The 17,354-nt window shown below is 40.8% G+C and overlaps 1 protein-coding gene across 1 annotated transcript in view; it reads right to left on the reverse strand.

The window, feature by feature from the left end:
- The window catches only part of tnrc6c (trinucleotide repeat containing adaptor 6C), a 623,926-nt gene that overhangs the window by 585,462 nt on the left and 21,110 nt on the right, over nt 1-17,354 (reverse strand). Inside the window, exon 2 of the mRNA XM_062970647.1 lies at nt 15,842-15,941. Coding sequence (XP_062826717.1) covers nt 15,842-15,895 — 54 coding nt within the window. The 5' untranslated portion in view covers nt 15,896-15,941. The remainder of the gene's footprint in view (nt 1-15,841; nt 15,942-17,354) is intronic.

Genomic DNA, 17,354 nt, shown 5'->3' on the forward strand with positions numbered 1-17,354 from the left:
TAATTTGGTATGATATTCCACAAATGGCATGCATTGTGTGCTTGTTCATTTGAGCACTTACTGGGGCTTATTCATTCAGTCTTGACAAATAAAATGATATCAAAAACAAAACAAAACATGATTTCATTCAGAGGTGTGGGATTCTTAGCAACTGTAACCTAAAATCTATTTTTAATTCTCAGAGCTCTGACTTTCACTTCTCTTCATTTTATCTCTTTGCCATTCCCTTTTGTGTGTTTGATTCATCTCTTTGCTGTTTAAATAGAGGTCTCAGTGATTTAGTCAATGATATTGTAATTGCTGTTAACAAACACTTTGTAGCACCTTTTCTTTTTGCTATAAAAAACTTCAACACCACTGTGGAGAGGAGAATCAAGAGATTCAGAGATGAAATTGGGCATCTTCTGCCAAAGAAATAAAAAGCCATTCAAGACTCCCAGTCTGCTACACTGCTGAATGGAGTTATACAACTGCTCCTGGCTCTTTGGCCATCAAGAGCTTTGGTAAAGCAAGACCCTTCAAGAGAAGAGGGAACTTTGAAATGAAAAGCTGGCCCGCTTTTGCATCAGTGCAAAATGTACATGCTTGCTTTTAGTTTGTTTGGCAGCCATTTTCCTTTCTAGCAGTCTGTCAGCATCTGGCAGACAGTCTTCAAGCAAGAATGATCTCCTTCCACTCCTCGGCTCACTCGCTTCAGCTCATACAAAATCTGGGCAGGCAAAAGGAGAGCTCCTGATGCCTCCAAACCACCCTTTCTCTCATTGGAAAAAGAAGAGAAAAGAACAGAGCAGTTATATATGCATTGAAAGGTGGCTCCCTCTTTCTTTCTCCCCATTTCCCCCCCCCCCCCTTACACCCGGTGTCATCTTGTTTTATTTCTTGACATTGCGGAGCTTCAGAAGAGTGATGTGGTTGCCAAGGAAACCAGCGGAGAGGTGCACAGGGCTGCTGCCACATTGTGAAGTGTGAAAAATACCAGCAATCCAAAGCCAGGCACGTCTGGCTGGCACCCTGCCAATCCTTTCCAAGTGTCTGGTACAACGGGCAGGACAAAAGGGTGCTGTGTACACGGGGACAGCGGTGAAGGTGGCAATGGCAGTGATGGTGGCGGTAGGGTGTGTGCATGAGAAACAGAGAGAGAGAGAGAGAGAGAGAGAGAGAGAGAGAACACGAGAATAAAACAGCAGCTGGAGCAACTGTTTCAGTATGAAAGGACTAGTGAGGAGGAAGGGAGGGGGGTATTCCTGCTTTAGGACAGCAGTCCAAGGTTATCCGCTCACATAGATATCTTTGCATTAGGAGCTGGACATAAATTCATCCTGAGATGGAAGCCAAGGACAGCCCATCACATAGACAGCTAAGGCAGGCTCTACCTTTTTTATGGCTCCCATTATGAGAATTCTATTATGGTTGGCAATTTGCAATAATCAATTTGAAATCACAGTTTGATTAGTTAATGCACTTTTGGTGGATGTCTCTAGAGAACTTGAATCCATAGGGATTTTTTTTAAAAAAAACTACCACCATCTTGCCTTTAAATATGTTTTGCAAGCTTTAATCATTATTGATGCAGGAATGTGTTTATAAACCCTGGCATCTAGATAGGCCTTGCCGTGGCTCTTGACCTAGGCAATGTGCTTGTTCAGTACAAAGAAAGCCCCCCTGGAAAGCAAAGGAAATGCCCAGTTCAATAGAAGACTGGTAGGGTTGCCAAGTGAAATATGGGATAGGACTCCTCTTCCTTTGTATGACAAATAACATTGACTGAAACTCTCTTTGGTACACAAATGTTTAAAAAAGAAGGTGTCATTTGTATTATCTGGCAACCCAAGACTGAAACATCATAGTGGTGACCTGAGAAGCGATGTTGAAGACAAGATGACTTGGGTAGTCCTCATTCATAGCACCTGATGGCAGTTTACAACAAAGCATTGGGGTGGCTAGTTCTCAATCCAAGAAGACGACTCCTGTATTGCCTGAATGTCACCAAGTCTACAAATCATTAAAATAGGGATAGATGACATAGAGTCCATGGGTGAAAAGCATTTTCTAAGCATTTATGTGGCATCCATCAGACATATTTGCTGCCACTTCCAAAAAAGAAGTGTTGAATTCAGGGCTGACATAGAAATCCCCCTTTTCTTCCTACTTCTCATAGAATCATGGAATTGGAAGAGAGAGACCACATGGGCCACCTAGTTCAACCCCCTGCCATGCAGGAAAAGCACACTTAAAGTACCTCTGATAGATGCCCATCCAGCCTCTGTTTAAAAGCCTCCAAAGAAGGAGCCTCCAGCACACTCCAAGGCAGAGAGTTTGACTGCTGAACAGCTCTCACAGACAGAAAATTCTTCCTAATGTTCAGGCAGAATCTCCTTTTCTGTAATCTGAACCCCTAGCCTCCAGGACAGCAGAAAACAAGCCTGCTACCTCTTTCTAATGACAGCATTTCAAATATTTAAACATGGTGATCATGTCTCCTCTCAACCTTCTCTTCTGCAAGCTAAACATATCCAGCTATTCAAGCCACACAGTATTCCAGGTGAGGTCTAACCATGAGAGGCACCATGACTTCCTTGAATCTAGACACTATACTCTTTTTGATGCAGCCCAAAATCCCATTGGCTTTTTTAGCTGCAGCATCACACTGTTGGCTCATATTCAACTTGTTGTCCATCAAGACACAAAGATCTTTTTCACATAGACTGTTGTTGAGCCAGGCATTACCTATCCTTTATCTTTGCATTTCATTTTTCTGCCTAAATGTAGTATCTTACATTTCTCCTTGTTGAAATACATTTTGCTTGTTTTGGCCGAACTTTCTAATCTGATTTTGTCTTCTGGAGTATTAATGATGCATCCTAATTTGGTGTCATCTGCAAACTTGATAAGCAAGCCCTCTAAACCTTCATCCAAGTCATTAATAAAGATGTTGAACAGTATTGAGCCCAGGACTGAACCCCGCAGCACTCCACTAGTCACTTCTTTCCAGGATGAAGAGGATCCATTGGGGAGCACCCTTTGGTTTCACTTGCTTAACCAATTACAGATTCCACTAATAGAAGCACTGCCTAGTCCACATTTGACTAGTTTGCTTGCAAGAAGTTCATGGGGGACTTCACTGAAGGTCTCACTGAAATCAAGATATGCTACATCCACAGCATTCCCTGCATCTACCAAGCTTGTAACGCTATGGAAAAAAGAGATAAGATGAGTCTGGCATGACTTGTTTTTGAGAAATCCATGTTGACTTTTAGTCATCACAGTATTCCTTTCTAAGTGATTACAGACTGCCTTCTTAATGATCTGCTCCAGAATCTTTCCTCGTATTGATGTCAGGCTGAGTGAACAGTAATTGTGTTGTCGAAGGCTTTCATGGCCGGGATCACAGGGTTGTTGTATGTCTTTCGGGCTGTGTGGCCATGTTCCAGAAGTATTCTCTCCTGACGTTTCGCCCACATCTATGGCAGGCATCCTCAGAGGTTGTGAGGTATGGATAAACTAAGTAACGAAAGGAAAGAATATATATCTGTGTAGAGTCCAGGGTGAACAGTAATTGTTTGGATCCTTTTTTCCCTTCTTAAAGATAGGGACAACATTTGCTCTCCTCCAGTCTGCTGGGACATCTCCTGTTCTCCAAGAATTCTCAAAGATTATTGCCAGTGGTTCTAAAATGCAAGTTCCTTCAATACTCTTGGATGTAGTATGGCTTTTCCGATGTGCTTTCGGAGAGTAACTATTACACACTTCTTTTGTTACTCCCCCATCATCTACCCTCTAGATTGTTTTTATCTTATGTCCCTGGTCTCCGTGATTGTATTCTTATCCTTTTCTCACCCCAAGTTTTAATTAAGTGTCTCATGCGGCCCGCCCTGTTATATATATATATATATATATATATATATATATATATATATTGTGTTGCAGTGTATATGATTATTTATTGTATTGTTTAATTGTATTGTGATATGTTGTTTTATATTTTGCTATATTGTACTGTTCTGGGCATGGCCCCATGTAAGCTGCCCCGAGTCCCCGTTGGGGAGATGGTGGCGGGATATAAATAAAGTTTTATTATTATTATTATTATTATTATTATTATTATTATTATTATTATTATTAGTTCATCAGGCCCTGGAGACTTTAATTCATTTAGAGTAGCCAGGTATTCCTTGACTACTTCTTTACTTGTATTACCCTATTACCTCATCTTCTCTGTATTGCTCAGGTTGAACCCCAATCTCCTTTTGATAGAGGATTGAGGCAAAGAAAGTGTTGAGCTGCTCTTCCCTATCCCCTGTTAGCATTTTACCACCTTCTCCTCACAGAGGCTCTACCATTTCCTTTTTCTTCCTTTTTTACTGACATGACCAAATAACCCCCCTTATTTCCCCCCTTGTCACGACCCAGGCTTCAGAGCACCAATAACCATACACAGAGGCCAGAATCTATATAATATCTTTATTAAGGAAATAAGTAGAGGCAATAAAAATAAGTGTAGAATATAGTTCAGAAGAAGACCTTTCAGGAAAGGTCAATTATAGTCCAGGAAAACAATGTCCAATATAGAATATTAAGGTCCAAAGTTGTAATCCAGTAACCGAAACACTCACTTTGCCAAGCAAAGTGAGGGGAGATGACAAGGTTCTTAGTCCAAGGAACTTGATGTAAGGCTAGGAAGTAAACTTGATTCTTGGAACACAAGGCTTGATACAAGGCAACAAGGAACGAGGAACAGGGACAAGATCCGTGGTAAATACTTGGCAAGGTCCGGGAAGCAAGGCAAGGTCCTGGAAAGCAAGGCTGAGTCCTAGGTAGCAAGGCAAGGTCCGTGAAGCAAAACAAGGCTGGAAACGGGAACGAAGGCTTGGAAACGGGAGTAGCGCTGTCCACACACAACCTACTCCAGTAGCTGACGAATTGACTCCGCAAGATTCCTTCAGGGCAAAGAACCTAAATAGGGTCTCGTTTTCCCACCAAAGAACACTTCTCTGGGGAACCAGAACCGAAAGTCAATCTCTGTATCCAGATGCATGACTCCTTAAAGTTTCTCATGAAAGCAGTCTTAATCAGCTGAATGCCTGGCTGCGATTCTCAGGCTTCTGCGATTAGCCTGTTGAACTCCTTTTTGTTGTTGATAATAATTACGGCGAGAAAATGGGGGAGATTTTGACTCAGGGCTTGTTTGGCAGATTTCTGGAAGACAAACCTCCTGCAGGTGCAAAGGCTCCAATTCAGGCTGGGAAAGTTCCAATTCTGGCTGAAACAGTGGAAAACCCAAGTTTTCCTCTTCATCTATCACAACAGCGCTAGGAACGGGACTACAAGGCCCATGAGTCGTCACACCCCTTTTCTTGTGCATGTCTCTTTTAAATCTTAGCTCAGTTAAAAGTTCTTTGGACATCCATTCTGGTTGTTTTACACATCTCCTATTTTTTCTCCTTGCTGGCACTGTTTGCAATTGCACATTTAGTATCTCACTTTTAAGAAACTCCCATCCATCATTAACTTCCTTCTCTTTTAGTATTCCTGTCCATGAAATCATGCTCAGTATTTCCTTAAATTTCCTAAAGTCAGCTCTCCTAAGGTCTAGAATCCATATTTGACTTCTCTTAGTTTAACCCTCTAGGAGCACATGGTCACTCCCACCTAAGGATCCCACCACTTCCACTCCATTGACCAGATCCTCAGTGTTGGTTAGGATCAGATCCAGAATGGCTGATTCCTTTCTTGCCTCTTCCACCTATTAGACAATAAAATTGTTTTCAAGGCAAGTGAGGAATTTGTTGGACTTTATACTCTTGGCAGAGTTTGTTTTCCAACAAATATCAGAATAGTTGAAATCTCCCATTACTGCTATATCTCTTCTTTCTGCATGTTTGGTCAGCTATCCAAGGAAGGCTTCATCCAATTCTTCAGCCTGGCTTGAAGATCTGAGGTAGACTCCCACAACTACATCTTTTTCAGTCCTTGTTTCCTTAATTCTTATCCAAATGCTCTCAACCTGGTTTCCAGGATTGAAATTCTGCATCTCTTCACAGGTGTAAACATCCTTGACATATAATGTATTCCACCCCCTTTCCTGTATGGCCTATTTCTCTTAAATAAGTTACACCCCTCCATTAATACATTTCAATTATAGGACTCATCCCACCAGGTTTCAGTTATTACATTGTAACCGTTTTTTATGCTAAAAGTTCCAGTTCATCTTGTTTATTTCCCATGCTCTGGACATTAGTGTAGAGACATCTAAGTGAGTGGGACATTCCCCTTAGCCGTTTATTTGAAATTATTGTCCTCTTGCTGCTTGGTACTTCTTCTGTTTGTCCAACCCTCTCTTTAGACTTTGGGCTGTTTCCTTAAGGCCTTGATAAACTATTCTTCCTAAACATGCTAGCACAACCACACAACTAAGTTTAAAGTCTACCTGAACAGGTTTGCACATCTCTCAGCAAAATAATTCCTTCCACTTTCTTTGAGATGCTGTCCATCAAAAAAAAATTAAATAAAAAGCAGACCAAACCAAATTGTTCTTCCTGATACCACCTGTGGAGCCAGTCATTCACCCCTGCTATTTTTCTCACCCTTCCTGGGCCATATCATGCAACTGGGAGGAGAGATGAAAAGACAACTGGTACATTAAGATCTTTTAGCTTTCTTCCAACAGTTTCAAAATCCTTTGTGATCTTTTGAAGACTATGCAGACTGTGGGCATAATTTCCTTGATCAAGAGTGTGTTATATTGTTAAGTGTGTGATTATTTTAAAAATTGCTGATTATTTCAATTGTATTTCTTATTATATTTTAAGTAATTTGTTTTATTGTTTGTGAGTCACATAGGATCTCTCTCCAGGAAAAAAGTGGCATAAAATTCCATAAAAATAAATAATAAATTTGAAGAAGGGGAAAGAAAATCACACTTCAAACCCATGTAGTGCATGTGGCAACCTTCAGAGCAGGAGGAAAGAAGGAATGGGGGAGCGGGGGGGGGGGGGGGGGGAGAAATGGTAGCTCTGACGTCCAGTTCTGGATAACACAATTCAAGAAGGAGAGTGACAAACTGGAACACATCCAGAGAAGATTGACCAAATTGGTAAAAGGTCTGGAAACTAAGCCCTAAGGAGGAGGTTAATAGGTGGCATGATAGCTATGTTTAAATACTCGTATTTGAAACAATGCCATATTGATTATGAAGCAAGCTTATGCTCTGCTGCTCAAGAGACTGACAAATTCAAACTACCAGAAAAAAAGATCTCATGTGAAAATTAGGAAGAGCTATTTGACAGTGGAATTGCCTTGGAGCGTGGTGGAGTTTCCTTCTCTGGAGGCTTTTAAACATCGGCTGGGTGGCCATCTGTCAGGGTTGTTTTGATTGTGCTTTTCTTGCATGGTAGGGATTGGACTGCATGCCCCTTGTGATTTCTTCCAACAAAAGGCTAGCTTGCTGCAAATGATGTTACCTGGCAAAATAATCAGGGATAGTATTTACAGCCTTCCTATCATTTTAATGTCACTTTGCATCTGTTCTTGTTCAGACTGAGGGAACAGACAACCGAGAGGAACATCTGTTTTCAGCTATAGCCAGACGCAACATTCCCCAGTCGGAGATTTCCCCCACTGTTTCAATGGGCTTTAATTATGTCTGCTTCCATAGCCCGGGTCATCTGCCTGACTGCAGACAGACAGACATGAGTCCTGGCTCGGCTATGAGCAATTCACGGAAGCAGGTGCTGGTGCTGCTGTCTAGGTTCCTCTCCCCACTCCCTCCCTGCCAATCCCCTGCTTGCAGGACCAAGCATCAGAGAGGAGAGGAAAGTGCAGGTGTCACCTCCACTCTGCAGAGACAGACAGGCATCACAGGCTGAGGGAAGAGACACCACAAAGGAGAGGGGAAACAATGAAATCAAGGCCTCATCCCATCTGACAAGATAAAGAGTTCAAGGAGAAGAGAAGGATCCTGATAAATGAACAGGCAGCCCTCGGGGCCTTGTCAGTTCCACTCACTGGGAAGATCTACATGAAAATTTGTCAAAGAAATTTGACCAAAACTAGAAGGAGGCTTTTTTAAAAGTCCTAGTGACACCTTGCCCATTTATGTAGGTAAACCAATATTCCTCCAAACTGGTTGGTGGTGCTTAAGGATGGTAAAAGGGAAACAACAGGTCCGTTTACTTGAATTACTGAAAGTAAAAAGATATCCCTTGGCATTAACCTAAAGACCTTGTGGATTGAGACAGAGCATAGTTTCTTCGGGTCCCTGGTGGTGGCGCAGTGTGTTAAAGTGCTGAGCTGCTGAGCTTGCAGACCAAAAGGTCCCAGGTTCAAATCCTGGGAGCGGAATGAGTGCCCGCTGTTAGCCCCAGCTCCTGCCAAACTAGCAGTTTGAAAACATGCAAATGTGAGTAGATCAATAGATACCGCTCCAGCGGGGAAGGTAATGGAGCTCCATGTAGCCATGCCGGCCACATGACCTTGGAGGTGTCTACGGACAATGCTGGCTCTTTGGCTTAGAAATGGAGATGAGCCCCAACCCCCAGAGTCGGTCACGACTGGACTTAACGTCAGGGGAAACCTTTACCTTTACCTATAGTTTCTTAGCTGTTTATCTTAAAGTCACTATGCAGTCTGATGTGCTTTGAATCTCGTTCTCTGCTTCACCTTCTAGTGGGTGAAATGAACTTAATCCTGTTTTATATTCAAGATGAAGTTACATGGATATATTTATTTGTATGTTTGACCTATGTGCCATTTTACTGTATAGCGGTAGATTATCAGATACACTAGGGGTAGAAAACATAAGTTCTTCCTCCCCTTGGTGCTCTTATTTTTTCATACAGTTTTATTTGTCCTATTATCGTTCTCTCCAGTTCCCAGTGCTCATTCAGAGCTCATTCTGCCTCTCCCATGTATTATTAGGCATCAGATAGTATATTTGTTTTCCTCTTCTCTTTCCCTCTGGTATTTTGAATGGTTTGAAACATTCTGCAGCTTGGAGTGGGAAGTAGTCCAAAGACCCAATAAAGAAATCTAGCTTACAAACCACCCTCCATATTTATTTTTAGAAGAGATTAGAATCCCAGTGTCTAAAGAAGGTACTTCAATGGTGGCAGTGATGTATGATATCTTCTCAGCCATTATTGACACAGAATCGGACTACCACTGGGTCTAGCCCATGTTTGGCCATGGTTTTCTGCCATCCATGCTTTAGTTTCCATCCTGCTTATTTCATTGCTGCTGTACCCTTAGTGAGCGAAAAAGCTTGCTTCACTCCACAGTGGGAGTAGACACACAGGGAAAGTCATTTCTACTGCCACAATCATTTTCCCATTCCAAGAATCAACTAGAACTTTGGCAGGATCACCTAGCAGGATTGCAGGAAAATCCCCAGGACCAATCGGAAATCCATCTCGATCCATAAGCCTCTTGTGGAATACCATCTTGATTAGTCCTCCAGCCATGCCCAGGCTGCAAGTCCTAGTGGGTACACATCATACCAGATAGTTTTATATCCATAACAACAGAACTATAGAAATATTTTCCCCTGTAATTCCATTGAACATCTCAGCAGCTTTTGATATGAAACAAGCTGAAATGAAAGCTATAGTTCTATGAGGGGAAAAGATATTTCAGAAAGGGAGAAGAAACCATTTCCTCATAATTTCCATACTCCAGGGCTTCCTGTTTTTCTTCAGGTGGTAAATCCTTACCTGAAACCCTAGAAAGGCATAGATAGGAAAAACAGAGCATAATGAAAAAGATGAAGAAAATGGATAAGAGAGCAAATATGGTGTAATGGTTTAGTTTGAATGTTGGACTATGATTCTGGAGACCAAAGTTTTGAATCCTCACAAGGCTGTGCAAACTGCACTGGGTTACCTAAAGCAATTTTAGCCTCTGAAGGCAACAAATCTTGCCCATGATAGGTTTGCCTTTGGGATGCAATAAGCCAGAAATAACTTGAAGGCAAACATAAGCACAACAGCATAAAGTAGCTTCCTGTATTCCTGGGAAAAGGTGATGGAGAGTGGAGAGGCCACCTTGTGGTGGATGTTAAACAGATTGCCAAGGAGAAAATTATCTTAACCTTAAGGTGACATCCTTCACACATATTCTTCACACATACAAATCCCTTCCCTCAATACACATACTATGTGATGAAGTTTAAGTGGGATAATTTAAGCAGAGCAATTTCTTCTTCTCTTTGCATCACTCCACCTCCCCCTTCTCAACAAATGACACCATTTGTTCCCATTATGACATTGTGTGTGTGTGTGTGTGTGTGTGTGTGTGTGTGTGTATAATCTCAACAACCTTGGTTCTTTCAACTACCAGCTTATAACATTTGTGTTCTTGAGGATCTCTGTGTCCACAGAAAACACGGCCTTATTTTCACTTCCTCCAATTGCTTTGCTTGTCAACTGATAGGTACTCAGCCACCATCCTGATTTAGTAGGGACAATACTGATTAATCCTATCTCATACCATTTTTATCACAATATTAAAGACAGCCTATCTCCATATGACTCTTCATATCTACTAATAATTGAAATCCTTCTTGCACATTCCTCCAATATGTGGTACTTTTGGTAGATACTCAGGAGAGGGACTTTTGCACTGTAACACATAGAATGTAAAACATCCTGTCCTGTTAAGTTAATTTTTTCTAATTTTTTACTGATGTTCTACTGCTGACTGAAGTTCAAGGAGCTCTTAAATTTACCTGGGGCATAATCATATTTAAAACTACAACAATGTTTCTCATCTTTGCTCATAACTGCTACATTTGGTATATTGCTTTTTTCCTATTGATTTGACTCTTGTTTGTTTTTTAAGTATTTATTGTTGTTGTTTTTTGTTATGTAATCATTTCAAGCACTTTCATTTCAGAAATAGAAAAATGAAAGGATGTAAGTCCTTGAACAAACCTTCTGCTTGATGCTTTGATGTCACTTACCCATGAAGCTACTAAATAGACTATAGATCTGGGAGACTATTGAGAATAACTCTTTCCTTGTATTATATCAGATCATGTAAAATGAGATGGGAGTGAGAGGCAATTAGGGAGTATTCCCAGGGGTTACCTTCCTACCTTCTGCAATGATGAAATGCTTCCATGATCTGATGTCCTCTATTTATTTGAGTTACAAGTCTTTTCGTAACCCTGAGTGCCTCCAGACAGGAAGTTTTTGAGACTAACCAAATAGAGCTCTTCATTTTCATGAGTAAGGACAACCGCTTTATATATTTTTCTCTTTTTCTGTGTGATTGTTCATGTGTATGTACATTCCACTATGATCTGCCAAAACTAATACAGGCAGAGAGTTTATTATTTATCATTGTTAATTGCCTAATAACATGCATATGCATTTGTGGCATCAATGCATGTGCCACAAAGGGATTATTCTGAGCATACCAACTGAAAAGTTTAAAAGTCAATGTTAAATCAACCTTCTTGTCATTATTTGAAGATTGTTTCAATCACCTTTTTATTAAAGCTGTGGTTTCACCCTGCAATTTGGGATATATTGGGATCTGCTGCAGTATGTTAAAGGGATTATCTCAGACTTTTCTGTGACTTTTAAAAATAGTCTACAACCCCAGTGTAGCATGCATTGGCAGTGTGTGTTTTCTAGGCACTTTGAAGCCACATTAAATAGTAAGTGGAGATGGGACCTTCGTCTATTTTAGAAATGACTTCTGATAATGACTGAAAACGATTACAAACACATTTTTAACACCCCCAATGTGCTTCAAAATTCTTGTTATATTTACCCAGAGTGCAGTGTATGCAGATTGGGCAAAAACAACAAAGTGTCTTGCAATTTTGTACATTTCATTGAGTACAAGCTTTCATGAACTGCAAACCAGTAACTCATAGCTACCCCCTGGAAAGTGACCAGGCAAAGCAGGCTTTCACTCATGTTTAACTCCAACCACAAGATGGCTCCCTGAGCATTCTCTTTAAATAGCTTGCTTGCTTTCTGAAGAGGATGTCTTACAAAAAACGCTGCTTGATTTACCTTTCTGTGCATGTTGCCTAAGGCAAGAGTCATAGCCCAGTAACCACTCAAGTTTATCGTTTTAAAAATAAAGAGAAAGTTCCATCATGCTGCTCTTCGTCCCAATGCCCCTTACTGTAATTAGGCACAAAAGCTACTAAACAAATCCCTTGAATTCTGTGCCACCTTCTACATTCCATCCTGAGAATCTGACCACACAGACCTCAAGAAATCTGTATTCAGTTAGCCCTTCCCTGCTTTATAAAGCAACTTATTCCATGAAGAGATCTGGGGTTCTGGAAAGCTTGCCCACAGTTTTGTAAATATTTACACGCACTGTGGATTTTGGAATTTTTCTTGATTAACATGACTTACTTTGCTTTCTTATTTTCAAAGCATTGTCTCTCAGTTATGAATGGTGTACACATTCTTGCAAACCGCCTTCCATCCCTCCAGAGGAACAGTGGACATGATCTTGACTGCACGACAGCTCCAAGAAAAATGCAGGGAACAAAACCAACCTCTGTACATGGCATTCATTGACCTTGCAAAGGCATTCGACACAGTGAATCGCAGCGCTCTCTGGACCATCCTCCAAAAAATCAGGTGCCCTGACAAATTTGTGAACATCCTGCGGCTCCTCCATGATGACATGATGGCAACAGCAACGGCTCCCAAAGTGACCCATTTAAGATGGATTCAGGTGTCAAACAGGGATGTGTTATTGCCCCTACCTTATTTTCCCTCATCATAACTATGATTTTTCACCTTGTTGATGGGAAGCTTCCCACCGGAGTGGAAATCATCTATCGGACAGATGGCAAGCTATTTAACCTCAGCAGACTGAAAGCCAAAACCAAGGTCACCACAACATCTGTTATAGAACTCCAATATGCTGATGACAATGTAGTGTGTGCGCATTCAGAAGAAGACCTACAAGCCACCCTAAACACCTTTGCAGAAGCATACGAGAAGCTCGGCCTCTCACTGAACATAAAGAAAACCAAAGTGCTCTTCCAACAGGCACCAGCTAATCCCTCTGCAATGCAAGGAATACAGCTTAATGGTGTAACATTAGAAAACGTTGACCACTTCCGCTGCCTTGGCAGCCACCTCTCCACAAAAGTCAACATTGACACTGAAATACAACACCGCCTGAGCTTTGCGAGTGCAGCATTTTTCCGCATGAAGCAGAGAGTGTTTGATGATCGGGACATCTGTAGAGATACCAAGATGCTTGTTTATAAAGCCATTGTCCTCCCAACCCTGCTCTACGCCTGCAAAACATGGACGGTCTACAGACATCACACTCAACTCCTGGAGCGTTTCCAGCAGCTTTGCCTCAGAAAAATCCTGCAAATCTCTTGGGAAAACAGGCAGACAAATGTCAGCTGCTGAAAAAAGCAAAGACCACCAGAATTGAAGTGATGCTCCTACGCCATCAACTCCGCTGGACTGGCCACGTTGTCCGAATGCCCGATTACCGTCTCCCAAAGCAGTTACTCTACTCCCAACTCAAGAATGGGAAATGTAATGTTGGTGGGCAGGAAAAGAGATTTAAAGATGGGCTTAAAGCCAACCATAAAAACTGTGACATAGACACTGAGAACTGGGAAGCCCTGGCCCTTGAGTGTTCTAACGGGAGGTCAGCTGTGACCAGCAGTGCTGTGGAGTTCGAAGAAGCACGAATGGAGGGCTTAAGGGAGAAACATGGAAAGAGGAAGGAGCATCAAGCCAACCCTGACTGGGACCGCCTTCCACCTGGAAACTAATGTCCTCACTGTGGGAGAAGATTCAGATTAAGAATAGGTCTCTTCAGCCACCTAAGAGCCCACCCTCAAGACCCCACAACTGGAAGACCATCATTCTCGAACTACGAGGGATCGCCTAACACTGCAACACATAGTGGATATACTGGTCTAGGAATGACAAACAGATCATAATTAATAAGTATAAGGATACCTTTGTGAATGTCCTTGGAATGTGTGGCTGGTCATCATCATGTTGCTATAGATCAGTGGTGTGGTCCAGGTGTTTGGGACTCTAACCCCCAGAAGCCTTGGCCAGCTTGTGTAGTGCTCGGGAATTCTGGGAAGTGAAGTCCAAAACACCTGGAGGATCAAAAGTTGGACACCACAGTTCCAGATGATCCTTGGATCTGATTCTAATCCAGAAAAAGAATCAGGGCTTGGAAAGTTACTTCTAAGAACAATGGCAGGCAGTCTACATTGCAGTTATGGATTTGTAATCTAAAGTTACAGACCTGTATCTGCTCCATATTCAGCCATGCGACACATTCCAAATTGTGGTGTTACTGCCATGACTGTAAATGTGCACCCAAACATATCTTGAAGTGGGGTGCAAGGAAAACAGAAGAGCCATCATCTATGAGTGATTGGAAGTCTACAGCAAGATGATGTTTCCAACTCCCTCCTGCAGCAATAAATGCTGTGACACTAAAAAGTAGGGCCCTCATTTCACAGCAAATCCCTGGTGGAAGGGGTCTCAGAAATGTCATCATGCTGTACCCTGATTTCCAAGAAAACAGGCACCCATTTCTCAATGTGGCTGCTGGCTTTTACAGTGGGGTTTTGGAATCTGATCTGGAGACAAAACCAAATTATCCATTCATAAATATTTCTTTAATGTAACACATCAGTGATAGAATATAATGACATGCTGGAGCCATACATAACTGAAGGAGGATATTCTGCATGTTCTTAAAAGTAATTTTCTAAGATCTGAAAATAAGTCATATATAAATGGAAGTTTGATTTACCATGCAGCTCTAGAAATCTCTCCCAGGGAAATCACTGGCTCCATGTTTTGGCTCACTGGCCCCAAAAGATATAGGTATTCCTCCCCCCCCCTCCTCCTCCTCCTCCTCCTCCTCCTCCTCCTTATATTTATATTTACACCCCACTTTATCTCCCCGGAGGGATACTCAAAGCAGCTTGTCCTGGGTAGCATCTTTACCAAGCTAAGTGCTATCCATGGGACATATATCACAGTTAAATCCCTATATGCATGAATTTCAAAAGAAAGGGCATAGTAGTTATGCACGGAAAAGGCAGCTATTAAGGTGGTTTAGTGAAATGAGGAAAGGTTACTGGAAACGCAAAGTTCACAGTCACTCCATTTGCCAGATGGGAACAGGTACATGTGGTTTGTGTTATGTGTATTCAGTTTCCCTGCTCCTAAGTTCTGAAAATCGCACTTGTGACCAAGTCATAAAATAAAAACACTTCTATGAGTCTGGTAAACATTTGAAATATTGTGTGTCAAATAAATCGGAACCTACAGCTTTCTAGGTCTCAGTTGTCTAAGTCATTTAGATACCTAAGGAGTGTTTTGTTTTGTTTTAGTCCTTCCAAGTAACTCTGTATTAAGCACCCCATTTTCTCTTGCAAACATCTGGTTATCCATACATCTTGGATGTCTCCCAGGGTATCTCAGATGAATGAAAGCATGCTGTGTATATATGTCTACTTACATTTTTACAGCTGGACACAAACATGCATATAAGCCATTACATCATAAAAAATGTCATTAGAAAATACTAAAGTTTCCAAATTTTAATACATGATGTCCTAGTTGTAAAAGACAATACTTCAGGAAACCAGCTAAGATTACAATCAACATATCGGTACAAAATGGAAAGTGGAGCTAAACCAAATGTTAGCTATAAATTTTGTGAACATCAATGTTAGATAGTCTTTGTTGCAGAAATTGTACAGCTCAGATTTATGACACTCATTCTCCACAGTATCTCAGTACTAAGTATTTGCCACAAAACAAAAGACAACCCTAGTCTGTAATCACTGTGCAAGCTATTGTCTTACCTGGTTAGGTTGGACTGCAGAATCTTTGATGCTGACCTTCCCATGAAAAGCCATTCAAGCCCATCCTCCCCGAAGACCTTCCTGGAGATCAGAGGCATCTCTGCATGAGGAACATTTGATGGTCAGTTTAAACAAGGAAGGGCATATCAATTTACCAAAGGCCTAGTGCACAACATGTTGCTGCCTAAGGCAGAAGAACCAATAACCTGCCCGCCCCAGTCATCTGGGCTGCAAGATGCTCAGAGCGAGCCAAATTCTTTGGGCATACAAGGAGGAAAAAATCCCATAAACACCTTTCCTCATACCTGGCACTGAACCAAATGATAATAAACCAAATAACTATAACTTAATTACATAATTAATTAATGGTATGATTGATTGATTGATTGATTGATTGCACTGAAAACGTTCCAAAGTTGCTCTGTGCGATAAAAATCCTTCTATGGAGAGAAATCCTTCTCTACCCAGGTATTTGTCACTGACACTTATACCATCGCTTTCCTACCATGAAATCATGGTGATGTAGATTCCTCATTTCTTCCTCATTTCATCATCATATCAACTCACATTATTTTACATTACATTTTTTTCATAATTGGATATGTAACAAATGTAAAACAGATTTCTAAAAGTTTTCCCATTCATAACCATCTGTTGTATGATATAATAAATCAGGTTTGTGACAGTTCCTCCTTCCTGATTGTGATCAGGTAACTCAAACTAAAAATCAATTCCAAGTGTTTCCATAACTTTCTGACCTCCTCTTGTTTCTACATATGGTTTCATTAAACATAGGATCTTTTACTATTTGGGGATCAGTTACAGAGAATGCTAAGCTCAAATGCTTCTGAACAGTTCAGCACACTGTATCTTCTCGTATCAATACTTTGAGTTTTCTTATCTAAATCATGCTATTTCCCTAACAAGCAGGAATAAGTTTTACAAAATCCAAGAGAGCTAGGATTTAAATAAAAATATAAAGTTTTTCAAAATTAATTTTAAATACTTATTTTAGATTCTAAAAAAATATTTTCCAAAAGTTTGCTTAGAAGGCACACAACAGAGTTGCCAGATCAGATGCAAAACTTTATTAGGATCTTTATTTTGATCCCATTAGGCATCACAGCAAGTTTGATAACTCTTTGTTTGGCCATGTTGGTTTTTTTTTAAACTATTAGTAGTTTACTTAGTATGACAGTAAAATATATCCTACCCTCCACCAGCACTGACAACATTCCATGAATCAAAGTGTAACCAAATAATTACTCACAAAGATAGCAACAGATGTACAATAATCAATATTGTACTCCTCTCATGATAGTTTCCAATGTATCATGTGGTTCAATTGTGAACCATGTCTAGAACATGCCATATATGTTATAAACAGATGCCATACAATCTCAAAAATTTATTTACAGTTGCAAAGTACTTGGAAAGCACATATTCTGATAAATTATTTTGTTAATCAAATTATGGGTCTCCATTAAAATTGAATTATTTTCAAGCAACAAGC

This window comes from Anolis carolinensis, chromosome 2, assembly GCF_035594765.1.
Source record: "Anolis carolinensis isolate JA03-04 chromosome 2, rAnoCar3.1.pri, whole genome shotgun sequence".
Lineage (NCBI taxonomy): Eukaryota > Metazoa > Chordata > Lepidosauria > Squamata > Dactyloidae > Anolis > Anolis carolinensis.